The sequence below is a fragment of the Camelina sativa genome, chromosome 1 (assembly GCF_030686135.1).
Source record: "Camelina sativa cultivar CO46 ecotype springtype chromosome 1, ASM3068613v1".
NCBI lineage: Eukaryota > Viridiplantae > Streptophyta > Magnoliopsida > Brassicales > Brassicaceae > Camelina > Camelina sativa.
The window spans coordinates 24,608,788-24,632,866 of record NC_141880.1 but is presented as its reverse complement, the minus strand read 5'-3'; the positions used below and the strand labels follow the sequence as shown (position 1 = coordinate 24,632,866).

The window sequence follows — 24,079 nt, the reverse complement described above, 5'->3', positions numbered from 1 at the left end:
GCCCGGTTTCTCCGCTAAAATTGAGAGCCCAACGGCGTTCCGAAATGTCGCTAGAGCGAACTGAGATATCGAAGCCCTACGATTGGCGAAATACAACATAAGGAACAAAGGAAGGGGAAATGTGATTCCACACTTGGTGAAGATTTTCTCCGAAAGGCAGATAAAACCTTCCGGAACGTCCCAAGGGTGATGATTCCATTCTGGGATAATGATGGCGGGCTGGGCAGACAATTTGCCGAGCCGAACTGCCTTCAGCGCCGATTGAAGTTTACAAGAAGATTTGGGAACATAGGAGAGAACGTGCCCCCTACCCACTGTCAGATCGGCAATTACCGGAAGAGATCCACATCTGAAGACACGATCCTCCGGGACATCTGAATCCCCAAGATCCTCGTCAACGAGGGAAGGAACCGAACAAGGGAGACCAGACAAGCTGGGAGTAGCCGCATTGGAGGATACACGAAGCTGATGTTCAGATAGCTCAGACGCATCAGGACTAGAAGGCGGATTGGACAAAACCGGGCTCGGCATCACTGGTTCGGCCCTGCGACGAACCGACTTAGCCGAATTTTCGGAATTAGACGACATCGCTTGACAAAGATGGCTCGCCGCGGAGGAATCAGGTGAAGAGTAGATCGGGAAGAAGCCATGACGGAGATATAAAGGAAAAGTAAATTGTGCGAGCGAGAAGAGAAAGGGAGAGAGAAGAATACCTGAGCAGATAGGCAGAAAAAAAAGCAGGCTCCTGATGAAAGTGAAAACAATGGAGAGAGTAGTGGGTATTTATAGGAAACGAAGGGGGGTTTTCGAAGCGCCATCATTGCTATTTGGACGATTCGCGATTCTTCGAATTCCGGATCTCACGCGCCTTCAGCTTGATGCGACGTGATTTGGCAGCTTCCCTCGAAGGATGGAACATCCCACGCACGACCTTCCGTTTCCCAAAGACCCTTCATATCTTCGTCATTTGTCATTTCCCAATCCGGCTCGTCAAACCCGAACCAGATCGAAAGATGAAACAACGATGAACCAACCTAACGACTTTCAAGTTCTTCGTGCAAACTAGGAACTGGAAGCGGGGGGGGGGGAGGAATACTGTTGGGGGTGGATATGGACCCCCACAAAAGGCCCAATCCGGAAGAAGGCCCAACAATACCGAAGTCAAAGAAGGGTATTATAGTCTTTCAGGAGACGAACCGACACAGTTGCCTATAAAGGAGGATGTACAGCGTTCGTAGAGAGGGTTAAAAAACAGAGAGAAAAAGGACAGATAATAGAAGACGAGACGATCTTATTCATCACTTGTAAATTTTGACGAGCTCGTAGCTCGTAGTTTATTAGCCGATCGCTTGTTAGCTCGACTAACTCTTTGTAGTCCGACCCCTTTTGTGCCCCGACACTGAGTTAAATAAGAAGGCTTCGACCCTTTTTTACCAAACTAAATATCTTAATTGCTACCTATTTGGACATCAATAGTAGAGTGAACATAACATTTTATAAAGAAATATGAACTTTTCTATATAACCATGTTTTATATTAAAAAAAAAGGTTATGCTCGCGTAAACTGCGGAGTAGTCTTCATTTTAACGCTAAATATAGAGTTATCATCTTTCAAATATTTTTAAGCTTTTATTGTTACTTTCACCATGACACATCCAGAAAACAAAACAAAAATGTTTAATAATATGCCTACAGTTAGCAGAACGAATCCGAATAAACATCAATATAACCCTAAAACTTTACTTTCACCCTCATGCGTACATGCTAGAATCCAAGCTTTTTCTTCTAATAAACCATCTAATCACAACTATTTACAAAATTATAAGTTGTTAGTAAAGTTGCAATTTTGTTTATACAACTAAAATTGGTATATTAGAAGTACTATAATTTTGTTAGTAAGGTTGTAATTTTGTTAAATTACAACTAAAATAAGTACTAAAAATACTAACTTAGTAAAGTTGTAATTCTGCCCAAAAAAAAAGAAAGTAAAGTTGTAATTTTGTTAATAAAGGTCAAGAAGATATTCACGTAGGCAAACTAGAGTGAACATAACAATTTATATAAAAATATGAACTTTTCTATATAACCATATTTTATAAAAGATATGATACCTTTCCTGTCTCTCACATTGTCGCTGTTTATGAGTAGATGAATTCCAATATACAGTTGTGATGAAATCGTATCGTAACATTTGACGAATCGTAGGTTTGACGATTATACTCTTGAGACACTTACGCTCTTGTGAGAGAAAAAGACGAGAGCGAGAGAGTTGTTTGTTTTGTTAGGCTAAGCTTGAAGAAGAAGAAAGTGGTTTAAGGAAAAAGGAAGAACTCTAATCCAATTAGGAATAGTTCTATTTAGGAGACATCTAAATAAGTTAGTTTACCTGTTTTGGATTAGGAAATTGTGTTCTAGTTTTCTCTATATAAAGAGTTGCCAAAGTGTGGTACACCTTCAAGAGAGATTTGAGAGAGAAACAGCTTGAGAGATTAAGATAGAGAGATTGTAAGAGAGAGCTTGAAGTTTTGAGTAATTTTCTTTAAGCTAATAAGAAAGTCATTCGTATAACAATCTTGTGTTCTTATTTCTTTCTTGCTAAACTAGATTTGGTACCAAAGCTTCTAGGTTTGATATTCGAATCATGAGTGAGATAAATGAGATTAGCAACAAACCAAAGGAGAACGTACCCTCATCTATTAAGTGTTCAATGCTAACTCCAATCAACTATACGGTTTGGACAATGAGGATGGAGGTTGCGCTGCGTGTTCACAAAGTTTGGGAAGCAATCGATCCTGGAACAACAGAACCAGAGAAGAATGACCTTGCAAGAGCTCTTCTATTTCAGTCTGTACCTGAGTTGATGATCCTGCAAGTTGGTGATCAAGCTACTGCAAAAGGGGTATGGGATTCGATCAAAGCAAGAAATCTTGGAGCTGATCGAGTAAAAGAAGCAAAAGTGCAAACTCTCATGGCTGAATTTGACAGACTGAAGATGAAAGAGACTGATACTATTGACAACTTCGTTGGTAAACTCTCGGAGATCTCCACAAAATCTGCATCATTGGGAGAAAATATTGAAGAAACAAAAATTGTGAAGAAATTCTTGAAAAGTTTACCAAGAAAGAAATACATTCACATAATTGCAGCACTTGAGCAGGTCCTTGATCTAAAAACAACAACGTTTGAAGACATTGTTGGAAGATTAAAGACTTACGAGGAACGGATCACAGATGAAGAAGATTCACAAGACAGTCAAAGTAAGCTTATGTATGCAAATTCAGATTTACAGTCCTATGAATTCAACTATGAGGGAGGCAGAGGAGGAAGAGGTTCTTACCGTGGGAGAGGCAGAGGTCGAGGAAGTTTTGGTTCCCAACCGAGGGACCAACCGAGGGACAAGTCAAGAATCACTTGTTACAGATGTGACAAGATTGGACATTATGCATCCAACTGCCCTGATTGACTTCTCAAATTGATTAAAGCACAAGAAAACTTGGAGAAGGAAGAAGATAACACTCAAGAAGCCGAGTCTCTTATGATGCATGAGGTGGTATTTCTCAATGAAAAGAATATGTAATTACAAGAATATGATGATTCCACAGACAAAACTTGGTATCTAGACAATGGTGCTAGTAACCATATGACTGGAAATCAAGCTTGGTTCTGTAGTATCAATACTATGGTCACAGGGAGAGTTCGATTTGGCGATGACTCACATATCGATATAAAAGGGAAAGGTTCGATCGTGTTTGTTACTAAAGCTGGAGAACGTAAGGTGTTGCAGGATGTCTATTACATACCAAACCTCAAAAGCAATATCATTAGCTTAGGACAAGCTACTGAAGCCGGTTGTGATGTCAGGATGAGAGGCAGTTTTCTTACCTTGCATGATCGAGTAGGCAACTTATTAATAAAGACAAATCGGTCGAGAAACAGGCTCTACAAGGTAGTATTGGAGGTTGATAATACTAAGTGCCTGCAACTTGTGGCTTCAAATGATTCCAGCTTGTGGCATGCACGCTTAGGACATGTGAGTCTTGAAACCATCAAAACAATGGTAGCGAAGGAACTGGTGTTTGGAATATCAAGTGTGCCAACAGATAAAGAGACATGTGCATCCTGTTTATTTGGAAGACAAACAAGACAAGTCTTTCCGAGAGCAACGTCTTATCGAGCAACACTAGTACTGGAGCTCATCCATGGAGATCTTTGTGGTCCAATCTCACCATCTACGCCTGCACACAAGAAGTATATTTTTGTGTTAATCGATGACCATTCTCGATACATGTGGTCCTATCTTTTAAAAGAGAAAAGTGAGGCATTCGAAAAATTCAAAGCGTTTAAAGCACTAGTGGAACAAGAGTCTGGAACTGCGATCAAAACATTTAGAACAGACAGAGGAGGTGAGTTCATGTCTCAAAAGTTTCTGAGTTTCTGCGAAAAAGAAGGTATCAACAGGCACTTAACCGCACCGTATACACTGCAACAGAACGGTGTGGTTGAAAGGCGGAATAGGACACTGCTGGAGATGACCAGAAGTCTGTTGAAGCATATGGACATGCCTAATTACTTGCAGGGAGAAGCAGTAAGGCATGCGACCTACATCATAAACAGGGTAGGAACACGAAGTCTAGTGTTTCAAACTCCATATGAATGTTTCAAGAAAAGGAAACCGAATGTGGAGCATTTGAGGGTGTTTGGCTGTGTTGCTTTCGCTAAAGTCGAGAATTCACATTTCAAGAAGCTCGATGATAGGTCAAAGATGCTTGTGTACCTTGGAACAGAACCAGGTTCCAAGGCATATCGACTTCTTGATCCGACATGCCGGAAGATCACAGTCAGTAGAGATGTTGTGTTTGATGAAAACAGAAGCTGGAAGTGGAACAACTCTCAAGAAGAATCTGTAGAACCAGGTTCTTTTACTCTTAGCTTTGGCGAGTTTGGTAACAATGGGGTGAGAGAAACGCTTAGCACTACAAACGAAACAGAGGAGAGCAGAGAAAGTGAAGAAAATAATGATGATGATCTTAGAGACGATGAAGCTACAGAATTTGAGACTAAAAATGCAGAAAATGCAGAAGAGCAAGAACAGGCACAAGAATCTTCGGTGTTGTCGCAGCATCCACTTGTGTTAAGACAATAAACAAGACAAGTTAAAAGACCCAGTTACTTGAATGACTATGTGTTGTTGGCTGACATTGAAGGAGAAAATATTTTTTGGTGGCTAATGGAGAACCATGTAATTTCAGAGAAGCAAGCGAGTTAAAAGTGTGGAGAGATGCTTGCGAAGAAGAAATCAGTTCAATAACGAAGAATAAGACTTGGAGTTTAGTTGACTTACCTTTTGGAGTAAAACCTATTGGTTTGAAGTGGGTATTTAAACTAAAACGCAATGTGGATAACAACATTAACAAGTACAAAGCGAGGCTTGTTGCAAAAGGGTATGTGGAGAGGCATGGGGTAGATTTTGATGAAGTGTTTGCTCCAGTAGCCAGAATTGAAACAATTCGTTTCATTATTTCTTTAGCTGCTTCGAGTGGTTGGGAGATACACCATCTAGACGTCAAAACAGCGTTTCTTCATGGCGATCTAAGAGAAGATGTTTATGTTCTTCAGCCGGAAGGATTTGTTGTCAAAAACAGTGAAGAGAAGGTCTACAAGTTGCACAAGGCACTCTGTGGGCTTAAACAAGCACCTCGTGCTTGGAATATCAAGTTGAATAACATTCTTGGGGATTTAAAGTTTGAAAGGTGCACCAAGGAACCATCTCTTTACAGGAAACAATACAAGGAACATCTTCTCATTGTGGCAGTCTATGTAGATGATTTACTTGTTACCGGTTCTAGTCTTGAGTTGATACTCGATTTCAAGAAAGAGATGGGTGGAAGATTCGAGATGAGTGACTTAGGAAAGCTCACTTACTATCTCGGGATTGAAGTCTGTTAAGAAGCTGATGGGATTTTGCTAAAACAAGAGAGATACGCAAAGAAAATCTTAGCAGAGGTAGGAATGAGTGAGTGTAACTCAGTTCTTATACCGATGGAACCTGGTTTGGTGCTTTCTAAAACACAATATCCATAGCGGATTGACGAATGGCTGTATCGGAAAAATATTGGTTGCTTAAGATATTTACTTCACACATGGCCTGATCTTTCATACTCTGTTGGGATTTTGAGCCGATACTTGCTAGAACGCAGAGAATCTCATGGAGCTGCACTGAAGCAAATTCTGAGGTATCTTCAGGGAACTCTCGACTTCGGACTTCATTTCAAGAAAGGAGAGCAAACTGGTCTGATCGGATACAGTGACAGTAGCCATGGTGTGGATGTTGATGATGGAAGAAGCACAACTGATCATGTTTTTTATTTCAATGATTGTCCAATCACATGGTGTTCTCAAAAACAATAAGTGGTGGCATTATCTTCATGCGAAGCTGAATTCATGGCGGCAACAGAGGCGGCTAAACAGGCTATTTGGCTTCAAGATCTTTTTGCTGAAATCGTTGGAACCACTTGTGAAAGGGTGTTAATACAAGTCAACAACAAGTCTGCTATTGCACTTACTAAGAACCCTGTTTTCCATGGTCGCAGTAAACACATTCAAAGAAGATATCACTTTATACGGGAATGTGTTGAAAATGGACAGGTTGAAGTGTTACATGTCCCAGGAGTTGAACAAAAGGCTGACATTCTAATCAAAACACTTGATAAGAACAGGTTCAAGGATATGAGGAATCATATCGGAGTTCATAGTATGTCAAAACAGGATTTCAAGCTTAAGAGGGAGATTGTTGGGCTAAGCTTGAAGAAGAAGAAAGCGGTTTAAGGAAAAAGGAAGAATTCTAATCTAATTAGGAATAGTTCTATTTAGAAGACATCTAAATAAGTTATCTAAATAAGTTAGTTTACCTGTTTTGGATTAGGAAATTGTGTTCTAGTTTTCTCTATATAAAGAGTTGCCAAAGTGTGGTATACCTTCAAGAGAGATTTGAGAGAGAAAGAGCTTGAGAGATTAAGATAGAGAGATTGTAAGAGAGAGCTTGAAGTTTTGAGTAATTTTCTTTAAGCTAATAAGAAAGTCATTCTTATAACAATCTTGTGTTCTTAATTCTTTCTTGCTAAACTAGATGTTTTGCAAAAGTATATAAACGAATCGTGAAAAGGAGATGCGTTCCCATCCATATCCAACCTTTCTTGTTCCAATTCATGCTTTCTAACAGAATTCCATATGAGCTTTAGAGCATATGTATGTCCATTTTCTTTTTGAAAATAATGTTAAATTAAATTCAAAGAAAAATAACTTTTTAACATTAGATGCATCGTTTGTTTAAAGAAATAGGGTCAAATTTTAAAAATTAAAACTTAATAATATTAGAGCAGTGGGCGAGAAGAAAGCCAAAGTAGAAGACCTTCATTGTATCTACTGTCCCCAGTTAGCTGTATGGCCACCAATTGGTTTCTTATTTGACTATCAGTCCAAGTAATAAGTTGTCTATTGAATTGTCCCATGTCGACATACAAGCCAGTGAACTAGTGAGTGAGTCCTGATCTCCCATACATCTCACAAGTCATAGAGCACTTTGAAAGGTGTTATTTCAATCCATGTTGCATCCATATTTGACATTTAATGAAACGTCAAACTTAAGAATAAATGTCAAGTCCTAGGGATTACAATTCTAGTATTTGATAATATTAATATTAATGGAGAACTAGGTTATAAAGGAGAAGGGGAACGACAAAAAAAAAAAAAAAAAAAAAAAAAACAAAGCAAACTTTTCCGAGCATACTAATAAATTTTACCTTAACATTTAAGAAAATGTTAAACTTTCTATTATCTCTCTTCAGTTAAATTAATATTTGATATATTAGATTGTAACGGTCAACACGGAGACACAAAAGAGGAGCGTCAGAGTACAGAATTTGAATTAATGGGCCTGACTGGACTTACTAAGGCCTAAACTTACGATCTTTTTACATGGTGTGGTAACCGTCAATCGTGGAAAAAGAAGGACCGTCCGATTAGTTTAGCTGATGAATCAACGGTTAATTCTGCATAAGTAGCCGTTAGCAAAACGCGTTTGATGTCACTCAAGACGCAACTAAAATTTATATCGGATGAATTATTATTTCTCATAAAAAAAAAAAAAAAAGTAGTCTTCATTCTGTAGATTGCGAATTTTTGTTTCTAGGATATCTGTAAGTTTTCGTGTAGTCGAGATCTAATCTTGGTGGTACAGATCTGATCTAGGGTTTACGGTACTTGGAGGATGCTTGATTCGGCGTATAACTGGTAAAATCGTACGAGTTATTTCTTCTTCTTCGTTCTGGTGATTTATTGGTTAGATTCGTTCCTTTTGCGATTTTGATTTCTTAGGGTTTTGAGTATTCTTAATAGTTTGTTCTTTTGTTTATAGCGTTTTGAAGCTTTGTCTCGGCTTGAAACAATCGTCGAGGTATGTAAATCTCTGTTCTCTCGTTTTCAATTTCTGGTTTATTTTCGCGATTTTGGAATCTAAGATGATTTCAATTTCTGGTTTTGTTTTCTGAATTTTGGAGGATTGAAATCGAACTAGAGAACAAACATGTATGATAATAAGCTCTTGTCGATGAGATTGTTTTCTCGATTTCAATTTCTGTTTTTGGTTTTGTTTTCTGAGAGTTGTGGATGATTGAAATCGAACGAGAGAGAACAAATATGTATGAACAGCTCTCGTAGATGAGATCGTTTCGCAATTGAGATTTTGGAAGCAAGTTGATTTCAATTTCTGGTTTATTTGTTCTTGTTTTCTGAATTTTGCACGATTGAAATCGAACTAGAGAACAAACATGTATGATATTATTAGCTCTTGTCGATGAGATTGTTTTGCAAATGACAATTCGTTTTGGGATTTTGGAATCAAGATGTTTGTTTCAATAGGATTTCAAAACCCTTTTTAATCGTCCTGCAGATTCTTCTTAATCTTGGGATGTATTGTCAATTAGTTTTGGTTTTGGTTTCTGTTTTTCTTTCAAAACCCAAGAAGATTCATGGGCAGACACTAATCTAATAGTGCTCTGTCAGATTCTTTTTGGGGACATTGTCCCTTGCAAACTGTGAATTGAACTGGCTGGGTAGTGCACGCATGTGTTGGGAGTTGGAAAAGAGGTTTCGATGGGAATGACCTACGGGTTAAAAGTCTTAAGACAAAGACTCAATAACACAAAACAGCTCTAAGAGTTTGAATGGCAATGACCTACGGGTTTAAAGTCTCAAGACAAAGACTCGATAACACAAAAGAGCTCTAAGCTTTTGGTACCCACGGCTTTGAATGCAAATGACCTATGGCTTAGAAAAATTACAAGACATAAGAGCTCTAAGAGTTGGAATGGGAATGACCTACGGGTTAAAAGTCTTTAGACAAAGACTGAATAACAGAAAGAGCTCTAAGATTTTGGTACCCACGGCTTTGGATGGAAAGAACCTACGGCTTAGAAAAATTATAAGACAAAAGAGCAAAGTCTTAAGACAAAGACTGAATAACACAAAAGAGCTCTGGTACCCACGGCTTTGGATGGAAATAACCTATGGCTTAGAAAATTTATAAGACAAAAAGAGCAAAGTCTAAGACAAAGACTGAATAACACAAAAGAGCTCTGGTACCCACGGCTTTGGATGGAAACAACCTATGGCTTAGAAATATTACAAGACAAAAGAGCAAAGTCTTAAGACAAAGACTGCTGACAGACACACGACTTAGAGAAGTTATAAGACAGAGATACTTGGCAAACCAATTTAAGAGTGTTTAAGCAGAGGGCCATTTAAGCTTCAAAAAACAAGGCAAGTAAAGGGGCATGTATGTTCAATGGAGACTAACTAATTATGATTTCCTCAGGTATGTGGTTCTGAAGGCGTTCAAATGGACAAACTCTGAGGAGATTACAAGTGTAGCAGACTTCTTTAACAGGTATGTATTTTTAAAATTTGCTTGAATTAGTTGATTATATTTTGAAAATCACAAGTATGAGACAGAGACATGAAGTAAATACTAATTTTGATTTGTTCAGGTATGTGCTTGAAAAAGGTGTTCATAATCAGGTATAGACTTTTCTCAACTTGTCTGTGATCAATTGTTATTATCACCTGTGAAAATTAAATGTTTACGTTAATTAGTTGTCTTAACTTATATATCTACGTAACGTAAAGATATTAGATATGTATATCTAAAACACCATTCTAATTAAAGATGTATCTTGAATACTTGTCTTAACATCATTAATTTCATTGATCTAGTATCTGTTCGATTGTAGAAACTTATTGTTAACATATCCATTGTTAACTTATTGAGACTCCATTGTTAACTTATTGTGTCTCTGTTTTGGTACTTATGTATCATAGAGTTTCTCATTTCGGTACTTACTGTAGTCTGTCGGATTGTAGAAACTTATTGTGTCTTTGTTTCGGAAATGGAAATGCTCTTGTAGTCTATTGTAGTTTTGAACGTAGATGAGACTCTTGCAAATGATGGTAGTAGTTTGCTTGAATCTTGAGTGTCTTTGTTTTACCGTATGCTCTAAAAACCCTTTTCGATACTAATAATCTCTGTTTTGGTGCTTCTATGTAATTTAAGACTTTTTCTTTTATGAAACTGATAGAGATCATAATATATTTCTACTAAGTACTATCTTAATTAGACTTGATAATTCATATGATTTGTTTCCGTTTCTATATTAGGTTTCTCTGTAAATAAAGAGCTTAGGTTTTAGAGAAGACAGGAAAGTTAGACATAAGAGTTATTTTCTTAGGATTGGACAAGGGCTTTCGATCCTTGTAGGGAGAGCTTGTCTCTCAGGAAGAGATTGTCTCTTTGTTTATCTATCTTTAGTTCCCTTTTTTTTTTTTTGTGCAAACCTATCTTTAGTTCCCTATATCATTAAAATCAGTTATATTTCTCATATTTATAAGCCTTGTGAGTTTTAACTCCATCTGAAATGGATGAAGCTTTTAGTTGATTGTAGCTATTTATTTTAACGTTCATGTAAATGATTGTAGTAGTTTCCCTTGAATCTTGAATGTCTTCGTTTTGCGTTATTATCTAAAGTCTAAACTCTTGGTGATTGATATATTGGCATTTTGCATTATTAACTGATGAATTACTTTGTTTTTCTATAAATTGTACTTGTTGGCTTAGTCTTTACTATACAATGATTGAAATGATCTCTGTTATGGTCAGTTTATGGTAGTAGTGTCTGCTCTTAGTCTTACGTAGTTGATGGAGCTTATATATCAATTGAATCACTAGAATGTGTAATGGATCTTTCTTGTTTTTTATTTCATTTGTTTGGTTTGTTAGTTTGAATAACACTTTCTATGATTGATGTCAAAATCAGAAATTAGTTCACTTTTATCATCCTCATTATAGGCATGTGTAATATATGCTCTGTTCTTCTATGTTGTTTAGGTCGGACTAAATGTATCCTATATCCAGTATTTTGTTTCGTAGTTTGCTATAATAGTTTTTAGACTTAGAAGTTCTTAAATCTCTGCTTTAGTACAAAGGTTTATGTAAAAAATCCATTCTTATACTCTTATGTTTGGTATTAAGCAAAGGAAAGAGTATACATGTCTCATCTGATATGATTCTAAGAGACATCATAATCAATAGCTAAACTAAAGGGTTCATGTGTTGAGGCAGTACGACTATATAGAACCTTTCAATATATCTTGCACCTTTCATCTGTTTCCACTTTTGATTTTTGAATTCTGCACCATAAAATGATGATTATTGTGTTAGATTCTACAAACTGTATCAGTCGACTTGCTTTTCTTGAAAATATCTCTGGTATGGTGTATTCGTGTCTATCATTTGGTCTATTGAATCACACGTATTTTTGTTTACAAAGTGCAATAGATATTTCTTGAATTCCTTACCCATACATTATGTTTCTATAACAGTTTTCTATGGTTGATGACTTGATAATGTTAAAATCAAGAGAACAGCAGACGATTTTATCATTCTTATTGTAGAGTGGCATAACTGATATTCTCTGCTATTTAGATCAACTAAATGTGTTTTTAGATTTGGTCATACTCTTTAATATGTACATAGTTTATGTTTGTTACTAACTTATTATTATAGAGCATTATAGCCGATTGAGTTACTTATTATTATAGAGCATTATAGCTGATTGATTGTTTGTCGATGGAACATTGGATTTCACTGTTTCTACTTTTCATGTCAATAAACAATTTTTTGGCAGTTTTTCTTTTTTTTATATAGTTTTGTGTTAGATTACTAATATACTATTATAGAGCATTATAGTTGTTTGTTCTTTTTTGGTATCTTTTTAGATTTGTGTTAGATTATAAGATTTGGCTGGTGTACACACATACTTTACATTTTGGTTGGTTGTCTTTTGACCATTTTTTGGATGATTCCATTTTAAGTTTTGCTTCTCGATAATTGAGCTTTTGCGTGATAAGTTAATGTTACTTCCAGTGCTGTCTATGATGGTTTATCCTAAATTACACCCTTAATTTAACTTCCAGTGCTGTCTATGATGGTTTTGCGTGATTTGTATGTGTATGTTTTTGATTGAACGCGACTTGAATCTTTTGTTTCCATTGCATAGAGTTTATAACTTATAACTTGAAGTCTTGAACACTGTTTTACTATTAAAACAAAAACCAATGTAGATTTTCAAAGAACACTAGATTTTTCAAAAAATATTCGAATAGTGTGAATTTCTACATTAAATCATAAAATTTAGATCATAAACCTTAATCAATCTGACGAAAGACAGAATTTATGAGAAAAATATAGGTAAAGTGACAATGAAAAATAAACCAATTAAGTAAATGAAAATAAAACTCAAACTGATTTTTCATATAACTCATAATTCTAACTTTACCATTCATTTACTTGTTACTGAAATTGTAATATGTATACCTTTTGTTTTTCTTCGTAAACAGTAAAACATTATTATATGTTTTTAAGTAGATGTAGATGTATAATCAATTACTAAACACTCATTCTCTGTTTCATGTAAGAAAATAATATGGTACGTACAACACAGCAACGTAAAATGTGATAGATAAAAATAACATGTCATCGGAGAAAAATCACACTTTCTTTAATAGTTCTGTTACGAAAGACAAAATCGTCTGAACCCACTTAAATTTTTTGAAATCTCTATTGATGTTTTGTTTTCCATCACGATTTTCACTGGTCTATATTAAACCCTAAATCTAAACATAAAACTAAATCTTATAAACGTTAGCTCTGAACCCGAAAATCTATATAACGTAATTTTATTTAGTTGTCAGCACATATAGGAGGAGAATTTATAGCATATATTCTTTGCATTGTAATGTGTGGCATAGAGTTTGGATTGGTAGAGAGAGGGAGAGCAATTACGATGTTTTTGTTAGAGAAACCAATTAGACGGTGGCCAAACGAGAGTTCTTTGTGAACCAAAATCTCAATTTCCTCCCACTAAGCTCAGCTTCTTGAATAATGCTTTTGCAGGATTAACTTTTTCCTGTATGGCTGTAACCAAAATACTTTCAGTCACCTTTAAGAATTCAGACAACAAACCTCCATTTCTATGAGCTTTCTGGTTTCAACAGCAATGTTCTTTGGCTTTAAGTTCTACAATATAATAACGCTGAGAATCGCCGACAAATAGAACATAGCATTCAGAGATGCATGCCCCAATGCCCAGTTACTTCGACTCCGCTTGATGTTTTTGTTTCAAGCCCTGAAAAGAAATAGGGAAAAGGCTGAAATTCTTATAAATTGTTGCACCACTCCTTTCCCTTTAAACAACATCTAAAATACAGAACATGGAGGTTTGAGAATAAACGAGTTGCGTTACAAACAAAAGAGACGAAAACAGAACCGAAACCGCAATTTAAACCAAAATTACAAGTAACAGCACATCCTCACCCTCAAACACACAACTAAATTTGTAAAGACCTAAATTAATGGACCTAAGCCAAAAAGTTCCAGAAGTTGTCGACTACAAAGACAACATATGACGTGATCTTTCAAAAGCTAATTCATTTTCCTATCACTTTCGTCAAGGTATCCAAAGCTAATTCACAGGGAATAGTCTTCATATAACGTGGTCTTTCAAGTACTTACAGACTGATCATGGTTAACTATCTCTTTTGTTCTCCCCTTCATCTTCCTTTGGTCATTCTTCTCATGATTATTTTACCTCTCCTACATCTCTTTTTGTTCTTTTCATTGCTCCATTTTCCTTCTTTTTGCTCCATTTGACTCCAAAACTCAAAGATCCACTCCATGAACCTAAAAGAGACAAAAGCAATGTAAATATGCACCTCGGGACCTAATTGTGAATGCAAAATGATGAAAAACTAAGTGACATGAAGCTTTAAATTGACAAAAACACAATATATCAAATGAAATCCAAAAATGCTCATAAGTTTTACAACTTATTTCGAATGTAGAAACTGTATAGTAGTAACTTAAAATTTGTCTGATTAAAATTTATCAAATAAAAGACGTTCCTAATTTTTTCACTATTTAATTTATTCTTTTTAAATTGCTTGAAAATCTATCGTTTATGTTAGGGTTAGGCAAAATATCCGAACCCAAAAATTGAACCTGAATCCGACTAAAAATACCCGATCCGAACCCGACTCTCAACTTAAAAATATCTGATTGGATGCTTTTAGTAAATGAATCGGGTACCCAAACCCGATTGGGTATATCCAAACACCCGAAAAATACCCGAAACCATCCAAAATTATATATCTTTAACAATAGATTGAGTCATATTACAAGTTTTATAAGTAATTTTATAATCAGTATTACAAGATAAATTAGTTTTCATTTTTAAATATGTCAGTTTTCATATGTTAGGTTAGATAGATTATATAGTTCTAACTTTGAATTTGATGCCATTTGATGTTTTAAGAAGTTAAAAATTATCGGCTTGTGAATTTGGTGTTTTGTTATTTAGAAATTGTCTTTTTCTTTTCATGAATTCACTTTGGTTTAATAACTTTAGTTTTTCTTCTTATGATTATAATCATTTTTAATGAATTTGGATTGATTTCATTTTTTTTTAATTCGGATTGATATCAGAGTTTTTTTTTGGTTTGGATTAAAAAAAATACAAATCTGATCCGCACCCAATATATAATTTGAGGCTTTGGGTGTAACCCGAAAATACCTAAACACGATGGGTGTTTACCGAATCCAACCCGAAATCCAAAAATATCTGAATGAATCTTATTTTTCTAAATCCGAAAACCCAAAATATCCAACCCGAAATCTGAAAAGGTACCCGAACGCCCACCCCAACATTATGTCTTCAAATATATTCAATCAAATTCTAATAAATTCTTTCATCCAATACCCCCTTAAATTCCTGCTTACATTGAATTCGACCCGACGGATTAATTATTGGTTGAAGTCAAATTAAAATATGATTAACGACCTAGATGAGATTTCATTTTTAGAATTGATATTTCTTTTGTTTAATTTGTTTGGTATTGAGTTTGAGCTTTCATATATATATAACAAATAATGCCAGATAAGATTCATATGTTAGGTCTACTTGAATCTACTCACTTATCAAAACTAAATACAAGGACTTACAAATACATTTTTTGTCACGAAAAAAAATATACTTAACATTACATTATAACTCACTCTTTTATGGAAAGAAAACCTCAGTTGAAATGATTGACTTAAAAAAAGGCCCTTAAAAATGTTATAAAAGAAAATAAAGAACATGGCTAAATAAAAAAATTCTCAACAAGAAGTGTTAAGAACTTAAGCTGTTTGAGGTGGACAATCATATATAAGATAGATTGCTCAATCAATTTCCCAACCGAAGTTCTAACACTACAAAAAAAAAATGGTTGATTACATCACTTAAATAGTATGACAAGAATAAATGATATTAATTAAAAATGCATAATATATTGTTTAACATCAGTTTTTTTTTTTTTTGAATGAATGTTAAATTATATTCAAACCAAAAAAAACCTTTGTACAAAGTATTGCATCCGTGTTTCAACAGAACTGAAAAAAAATTAAGAAATCAAACCTAGCTTAAGGTCTGGACTGAAACCAAACTTGTAATCCATCCTTTAGCTTTTCAGGGTTGATTCGCTGAACAGAGGATATCTTGTTACGAACTAGGTGGTCCAGAAACTGGATAAGCTGAGTCAAAGTGTGCGGCTGTTCACCATGCCGACATTTGTTCCTCTCACACCAGAGAGTATGGACAGAGGCTTGAAAAAAAATCGAAGGATGTAGCGGGTAGAGCCTTGAAAAATTGAACCTCTGAGGATCTGCGCAAAATTGTTTGTGTAATGGTGCCGAAGGAACTTTCGGGTCAACAGTGCCTAGATTCGAGAGGAAAATACAGTGCCAAAGAAAAGATGTTCCAATGTCTCCAAAGGTGCTTGGCAAAACACAGAGGACAGAGAGGCACCATTGTTCCACACAACCATACGGTTACCCGTTGTGACCCTGTTCTTGACTGCAAGCCATAGCATGAAGGAATATTTTGGAACAGAGTCAGAGAACCAGACAGCGTTAGCCCAGTTGACCTGAGGCTTCACTTGACGTAGCTGTAACCAAGTTTTTTAGGTTGAGGAACGAGGCTTATACTGATTATTTGATGCTCGCCACAAAGCAACATCTATCTCCAAAGAGGGCCCCCTGACACAGATTTTTGCTAATTTTGCCTCAATGTCATTCAGAGTAAGATCTCTATGGTGGCGCCTTCTATGAGTAGAAAGCACCGAGGCTACTGAGGCTGACAATGGGATCCTCAAAAGCAATAAACCCTCTACTCCCCAACACGTCATAATATAATTTCCCCAACGGACACCATTGATCATACCGAAAAGAGGTTTGCAGTCCACTCTTTATCTCCACAGAAGAGAAAACCTTTGCATGGGCTCAGTATTTTAAAAGCTTCTGCCACATCCAACTACCACGGCTGGTAGCATTACTCACTGACCAAAATGAGGCAGACCGAATGAGCTCCCTTTGAACCCAGTTAACCCATAAAGAGCGTGTACCAGAAACCAGTCTCCAAACCAGTCTCCCTTTGTTTGCCTCTGCTAAAAAGTCCAAGACAACCTTCAGACTTGGGAAGACAAACATCCTGCCATGATACCTTAGTCTTCTTCGCGTTGAGCTATGGCCCAAACCAGAGAAAAGCCGAGCAGATTTTCTCAATCTCCTTAACACAAGCACTCGACAAATGAAAAGCTGAAATCCAAAAATGAGTAAGGCTAGAGATCATTGAACTCAACAATTGCAAGCGTCCCGCAAAAGATAGAAACCGACTCTGCCAGGAACCGATACGCTGTCAGATCTTTTCAAGTGAAAGGCAATCACCAAGAGACATCCACCTGGTAAGTAAATGGTGGCCTAAATAGCGAACCGGCAAGGAACCACTTGCAAATGGAAACCGAGCCAAAACTTCAGTCCGAACAGAACTTGAAACTCCAGCCATGAATAATGTTGATTTCTCCCAACTTATGCTTAGGGCAGAAAATGCTTCAAACTCCTTAAACACCTCGAGAACCCCTTCCATCGAGGAAACATGTCCATCATAGATAACTAGAATATCATCAAACAAATATGAGTTAATCTGATACTCCTGCAGCGAGGGTGGTAACCAAACTTCTGAGCAATTGCGGCTCTAGCAAGGAGCGCAGAGAGAGTATTCATGCAGATCACAAACAGGTATGGAGAGAGTGAACAAGCCTGCCGCAAGCCCCTTGCACTCCGAAAGAAACCAGCTAACGCGCCATTGATTTGAACAGAGAACGAAGCCGTAGAAACACACAATCGAATCTAGTGAATGAATCTCTCAGGAAGATTCAACGCTGCAAGTACATTAAACAGAAAAGGCCACTGATTAGAATCAAATGCTTAAGAGATGTCGATCTTCATGACACAACGAGAAGAAACCTCCTCCTTGTGATAATCCTTCACCAACTTTATTGCAAGAAGCAAATTCTCCATTAGCATCCTATCTTTTAATGAACGCATGGCTGATTAGGGGCTATAAAGCCAGGGAGGATGGCTTTGAGACGACGAGCTAGTATCTTTGAAATGAGCTTATAAAACACATTACAACAAGATATTGGTCTGTAGTCCTTCATTGCAAGAACCATATCAGTTGTAATTATTGATATGGTAATCGAATAATTTGACATCGGTTCAATAATAGTGACACAATTTTATTTTACTTTGCATCACCTCAAAAATATTTAACAGAAAATATAATTTTTTTTTGTTGTCACGAACCTGACTGGTTTTCATTAAATCAAAGCTGGTACAGTAGTTGAAGAAAGTAAAGCCGATTTAGCTAACGCATGAGCTTTCCTATTCCTATCCCTTGGCACAAAATCGAAAGAAACACTATCGAAATTTAAAGACAAGCAGAGGATGTCGGGGTGAATCCCGTGAAGCTCCTTGAAAGAAGCCTCAAAATTAAGCGCTATAATGAATCTGAAGCGAAAGAAACTCTCTTGAAACCCAGATCAAGAGCTTGGTGGATGGCGAGAAGTAAAGAAAAAGCTTCTGCCATTAGTGGGGAGATGATATTCGTGGCCACAGGTTTGGCCTTGATTTCAGAGGATTGAGATCTGTCAAGGAAGATCCAACCAAATCCAGCTTCCCTCGTCTCCTCTCGCCATGATGCGTCAGAGAAGCATTGGATGGTATCCAAACGGAGAGCTGGAGTTACCAGGATCTGGTCTGATGATTTCGTAGGTGATGTTTGGTCTTGGACTACAAGCCATTCTCTAGCTGATGCGACGGTGAGTGTTATGATTTCAGAACAAGCAAAGTGTCGGTTTTCAAAGATCCTCTTATTCCTGGAATACCATAGCATCCACAAGATCCAAGGTGCAAGGCCCCCTTTTCCTATCCCACAAGGTGGTAAGCAAGTTAGAATGTTGATTGCCTCAATTCCTTGTTGTATGTTCGTAAAAAGTGCTGAGTATGGTGGATTCTTAAAAGGTGCTGATTCCCAAACTTCTGATGCATAGGGACAGTAGAACAATAAATGGAGGACCGATTCGTCAGCGTTGCAGTGAGGGCTGGTAGCAGATGGATTTATCCCTCTGATTCGCAGGTTTTGTCCAGAAGGAAGGGCGTTTCTCATAACTTTCCAGATTAGAAACCGAACTTTTGGTGGGCAGTGAAGATTCCAGATGTTTTTGTTCCAGTTGAAGTTTGGATTGAGGACCGGAAGGTTTGGTCTTTCCCTGTCTGTAGCAGCTTGATACTGTCTTGGCCGAGTACTCACCCGACTTGGTGAGTAACCAAATGTATTGATCAGGGGATCCTAACTTGCTTGGACGAAGATTAAGGGTCTCACTCTCGTATTGAGGTAAAACTGTCCGGATCTTGGAGCTATCCCAATCCTTATATATCGGGCAAATAGGTTCCTCAACCTTCATATGTTGATTTTGTTCTGTAGGAGGTCCCAGAGGGGTGACTGGTGAAGAGAGTGATATCCAGGGATCGTACCAGACAGAAGTTGTCGATCCCAACCCAATTGCTTTGCCTAGATGGGATTTCAGCAGGTCTCTCCCAATACAAATTCCACGCCAACCATGAGAAGCAGTGGAGGAAACGAAACATTCCAGGAATGGGTTGGACTTACAATACTTGCCAAGAAGAGTTCTAGCCAGTAGATAGTCAGGTTTGGTGAGAATGTGCCAACTCACTTTTGCGAGGAGGGCATTGTTGAAGCATGTAATAGATTAAAACCTAACACTACAGGAAATGTGGGTATTGATAGCCCCGTAAGATAGCGTTTTGGATGTATATGCTATGTTTGACTTATTCATGATTTAAAGATAGCGTTTTGTATATTGTAAACGCTACAAATTATTGAAGCTGTTTAATGAAAGTGACACGGGACAATTTTTTGTTCTAATCTTTATTATCCCGCTATTGAAAATGGTAAGAGGGAAAAAACAAAAATTTTGGCTAAGGCAAAATAAAAGAAAACCGAAAAGGTCATTTCTCATTTTTTGGCTAAGGCAAAATCATATCAGATCTCTCTCGATATCACTCGATTTCTTAAGATATTGAGCTCAAAATCTGCAACTCTCACTCGATTTCTCTCAATCTCACTCTCTTTATCTCACTCAATTTCTCACCTTGTCAACTTGATTTCTCAGTCTCTCAACTCAATTTATCACAATCTCTCCCTGGAATCATCAATAGGTATGATTTTATTCAGTCGTAGCTTATTTGTTTGATATGGAAAACCATTTTGATTTGGGGTTCTGATTCTTGAGTTTTGATGCGGAAGTTTATGGTTTTGGGTATTGATTCTTAGTTTCGATGAACATGCATGTCGAAGTTTGGCACATTTCTTGTTTAAATTTTGATTTTCTGTTTCGATTATGATTTTTGGGTTTCGAATTTATGTTGATTGAAACTGTTCTTCATTTATCAATTTCAGAAATGGCGAAGACAAGAGGAGGAGGTCAAGTTGGTCCTCGTCGTAGTAGACGTAATCAAGGCTTGGAGGTAGAAGAGATAACACCAGAAGTTGCTCCAGAAACAACACTAAAGGTGAATAAGAAAATAAAAGCAAAGAAAGTGGCTAGGAGAAGTAGTACTAGAAGGAAGAAAGTGGCTGCTCAAGATGATGAGGTAGAAGATGTTACACCGCAAGATAATGTGGTTGAAGATGTATTACCCCAAGATGATGCTGTTGACAATGTAACACGATCATCAATGGAGGCTGATCAGACTGAGAAAGCAATGTCTGAAGATGAGAAAGAAGATTCTGAGAAGGGTAATGACAAAGATGTAACACCGGAAGCTGATCAGACTGAGAAAGCAATGTCTGATGATGAGAAAGAAGATTCTGAGAAGGGTAATGAGAAAGATGTAACACCAGATGCTGATCAGACTGAGAAAGCAATGTCTGGAGATGAGAAAGAAGATTCTGAGATAGAAGGAGAAGCTTGTTTGACTGGACAGGAACAACAGGAGTATAAAGAAGAAGCTATCAATATGGAAGAAGTTGCCAATATGGAAGAAGCTGCCAATATGGAAGAAGATGGTGTTGGCAATGGTCAAGATAATGCGATTCCTAGCAACACTGATGAAGGAAGTCAGGTACCGGAGGAAAGAGTGAAAGAAAAAAAAAAAAGAGGACCAACAAAGATGTGTAAAGTGGCTGAAAATCCTAATGAAAAGGTGTCAGTTACTTTCACTGACTTTGGTGATCATGTTGGACCTGGTTCAATAACATTATCATCTTTTCTTGGTTTCCTTGTGAGGGAACACGTTCCGGTTATAATTTCTGATTGGAGGAAAGTTGATGCAGTGACTAAACAAGCAATGTGGGAAGAGATTCAGGTATACATTTATATGCAACTATTTTTTGTTGAACAGATATGAAACATGTTTGACCTTTTCTTGTTGTATGTGATTCAGGGGAGGTTTAACTTGCAAGAAGAATGGCAGAGAGTTGTTATTTTGAAGCAAATGGGAAATATCTGGAGGGCTTGGAAGTCAAGGCTATTGTCAAAAGTACGTGCTGCGAAGACTGCTGCTAAGAGAATAGATTTAAAACCCAGCAACATCCCATCCATTCAAGTGTGGAACTCTTGGGTTAGGAGCAAGACTAACTCAGCTTTCACGGTTAGTTATCTACAACTAAGTAACTTTCTTGTTTATATGTCATGTCTGATAGATTTAATGACACTGATATTTATAATGTAGGAAATAAGTAGCAAGTATAGGAAGATGAGACAAAATCAGATTCCTCACACCACCAGCCGCAAAGGAATGCTTCATTTAGCTGATGATATGGTAAAAATAGTTGTCAAATATCTATATATATTGTATATCTTGTTAGAATAAAATGGTATTGAGATATGTATGTACTTTATATAGAAAAAAAAGAGTAGAGACCCAAGTAAGGTGACAAAGACTAAGGTATGGATTGCGGGACACAATCATGCTGATGGTAGACCTGTGAAGCCTCAATTTGCTGAGACTATTGTAAGAATTCTGAAACTTGTTATATTGTGTATAATTGATAGTTACAATCACTTGTTAATCACTCTGAGTCTTCTTCTGTTTAAATGTTTGTATCAGGAACAAATACAATCACTTGATAGTCAAATGGACTCTACATCAACTGCTGATAACATAAGGGAAGATGCTGTGAGCAAGATTTTGGGAAAAGACAAACCTGGACGAGTAAGGGGGTTTGGTAGAGGGATTACTGCTACTAAGTTAGCATTTCTGCAATCTAGAGATGCAAAGATGGCAGAAATGAAAAGTGAGATTGAAGAGTTAAGGGGCATTGTCCGAGACTTAGCTAGAAAGAAGGTAATCCATTTCGTTATTGTTCGTTCAATTGGTTTGGTTTTAAGACATTTACGAATTCCTTTTCCCTATTTCAAACAAGTAATGGTGATACTGAAACATCAGAGAGTATTGGTGGATTCAAAGAAGGAGTTAGAGTACAAATATTGGATTGGATTCAATCAGGAGATGTAGTTGTTGGGGAAGGAGAATTATGTTCTGCTGAACCGATGTACAAAATTGGTCGTATATCAATTGGTCCTAATGCAATGGCTGTCCTTGTTAAGTCATCACTAAGCTCAGAAGCTTCTCTCTGGAGGCCTACAACCGATGTGCTATATCTTGAGGAAGCTGTGGGATACAAAATACCTTGGCCAATGGACAAGGTGCTTTTGTATAAGGATCCAGTCGCTTCCGAAGATGTATCCATGGTAAAGTGATACATATCTAATCATTATCTTCTTACATATCAAATCTTCTTTTCTTGTGGTGAAGTGATATATCTCTAATTATTATCTTCTTACATTTTTGCAAAACAAGGAAAGTGAAACTCGAATATGCAAAATATATGATTGGACTAATGAAGACGATGAGGTTATTGCTGAAGGTGTTGTGTGCTCAACTAAATCCAAAGAGAAGGTTAACAATATACCTCTGGGTCCAAGTGCTGTTTGTATTGAAGTTGTGAAGGTTTTCAATGATAATGATCATTTGTGGAGGCCAACTACTGAAGCTAGTTTAATTGGTGATGCAATTAGCGAGAAAATCGCATTGCCAGTCATAAAGATTGACGTCACGGCTGCAACCACTACAGATGCAACACTACCTAAAGTCCAGGTATGTTATTTCATTTGTTTGTCTGTTGATTGATGTTGGAACTTTCATTGATGTTGGAACTTGCTTCTATTATTTTCTTTGAGTTGTAGAGTCCAGGCGACAATAGTTCCACCAGAAGTCCAAAGCAGAAGTGTTATCTTTTAGATTGCAGCAACTCTGTACGTAAGGTAGCTGAAGGAAGAGTAGTTTCAACAGATCCAAACGACTCTTGCCATCATGTACTCATAGGTCCAAATGCAAGCAAGGTCTCGGTTGAAGTGGCTAAGATTGGTATAGCAAAGGTGTGGAGGCCAAATTCAGAGATTGAAACCATTTCTGTTGCAATAGGTTCAGTTGTAGCATGGCCAAATGATAAAATAAAGTTTGTGTGAATGGATGGGAAATGATGTTGCAATTGTTGGAATTTTTATTTTAATTTGTATTGTAATTGTAATGGATTTTTATTATGGTTAATGACTGATTAGCAATTGTTGGAATTTGACCAGTGCTGGGAATTTTGAAAATTAAACTGGTCATTACTAATTAAACTGGTTTGGAGATTTCAAAAATTATGGTTAATTAAACCGGTGTTGGAAATGTCTTTATTAATCCGGTTTGGAGATGTCTTAATTAAACCAGTTATGGAGATTTCAAAAATTTAACCGGTTTGGAGATTTCAAAAATTTAACCGGTTTGGACATTTTGAAAATTAAACCGGTTTGGAGATGTCTAAATTAAACCGGTGATGGAAATTTTGAAAATTAAACCGGTTTAGAGATGTCTAAATTATGTTCAAACCGGTTTAAGATGATATAAGCATCATCCCATCGATTATGTCTAAATTAAACATGTTTCAATTATGTCAAAATTAAACCAGTTATGTCTAAACCGGTTTGCTAAAAATTTGTATTTTTGTGCTTCATTTGTGCTCTATAC

General features: G+C 36.8%; 3 protein-coding genes and 1 long non-coding RNA gene across 6 annotated transcripts; 2 read left to right on the top strand and 2 right to left on the bottom strand.

The window, feature by feature from the left end:
• The first annotated feature begins 8,109 nt into the window (after positions 1-8,109).
• Positions 8,110-10,464, top strand: LOC104700976 (uncharacterized). Of its 3 annotated transcripts, none has more exons than XR_015563834.1 (4): positions 8,110-8,297; positions 8,414-8,452; positions 9,061-9,943; positions 10,044-10,464. It is a non-coding gene; the product is annotated as an uncharacterized LOC104700976 (long non-coding RNA). The 3 variants fall into 3 exon arrangements; XR_015563836.1 differs by having other exon boundaries at positions 8,156-8,297; positions 9,872-9,943; positions 10,044-10,251; XR_015563833.1 differs by lacking the exons at positions 8,110-8,297; positions 8,414-8,452 and having other exon boundaries at positions 9,011-9,943.
• Positions 10,465-16,066: 5,602 nt separating this feature from the next.
• Positions 16,067-18,028, bottom strand: LOC147950297 (uncharacterized). Its single transcript, XM_087512791.1, has 6 exons — positions 17,948-18,028; positions 17,415-17,633; positions 17,001-17,239; positions 16,708-16,888; positions 16,452-16,590; positions 16,067-16,362 (listed from the first exon to the last, which is right to left on the bottom strand). Exons 1-6 carry the CDS (start codon positions 18,026-18,028, stop codon positions 16,067-16,069), a joined length of 1,155 nt encoding a protein of 384 aa, XP_087368917.1.
• Positions 18,029-18,479: 451 nt separating this feature from the next.
• Positions 18,480-19,148, bottom strand: LOC147950296 (uncharacterized). The gene has a single exon (XM_087512788.1). It carries the CDS (start codon positions 19,146-19,148, stop codon positions 18,480-18,482), a length of 669 nt encoding a protein of 222 aa, XP_087368914.1.
• Positions 19,149-20,464: 1,316 nt separating this feature from the next.
• LOC147950295 (uncharacterized) lies at positions 20,465-23,557 on the top strand. The gene is made up of 8 exons (XM_087461617.1): positions 20,465-21,370; positions 21,449-21,655; positions 21,737-21,826; positions 21,911-22,018; positions 22,115-22,361; positions 22,436-22,759; positions 22,857-23,164; positions 23,254-23,557. Exons 1-8 carry the CDS (start codon positions 20,465-20,467, stop codon positions 23,533-23,535), a joined length of 2,472 nt encoding a protein of 823 aa, XP_087317743.1. The 3' UTR covers positions 23,536-23,557.
• Positions 23,558-24,079: the final 522 nt, after the last annotated feature.

What these genes read in the sequence shown, in the direction of transcription:
- LOC147950297 (XM_087512791.1), bottom strand. Translation starts at nt 18,028, where the DNA reads ATGCGTTCATTAAAAGATAGGATGCTAATGGAGAATTTGCTTCTTGCA. An exon ending in AGGATTATCACAAGGAGGAG is followed by an intron (nt 17,634 to 17,947) that starts GTTTCTTCTCGT and finishes CCCTCGCTGCAG; the next exon opens with GAGTATCAGATTAACTCATA. An exon ending in TATGGTTGTGTGGAACAATG is followed by an intron (nt 16,363 to 16,451) that starts GTGCCTCTCTGT and finishes TCTCGAATCTAG; the next exon opens with GCACTGTTGACCCGAAAGTT.
- LOC147950296 (XM_087512788.1), bottom strand. Translation starts at nt 19,148, where the DNA reads ATGAGAAACGCCCTTCCTTCTGGACAAAACCTGCGAATCAGAGGGATA.
- LOC147950295 (XM_087461617.1), top strand. Translation starts at nt 20,465, where the DNA reads ATGGCGAAGACAAGAGGAGGAGGTCAAGTTGGTCCTCGTCGTAGTAGA. An exon ending in TTCATTTAGCTGATGATATG is followed by an intron (nt 21,827 to 21,910) that starts GTAAAAATAGTT and finishes TACTTTATATAG; the next exon opens with AAAAAAAAGAGTAGAGACCC. An exon ending in TAGAAAGAAGGTAATCCATT is followed by an intron (nt 22,362 to 22,435) that starts TCGTTATTGTTC and finishes AAACAAGTAATG; the next exon opens with GTGATACTGAAACATCAGAG.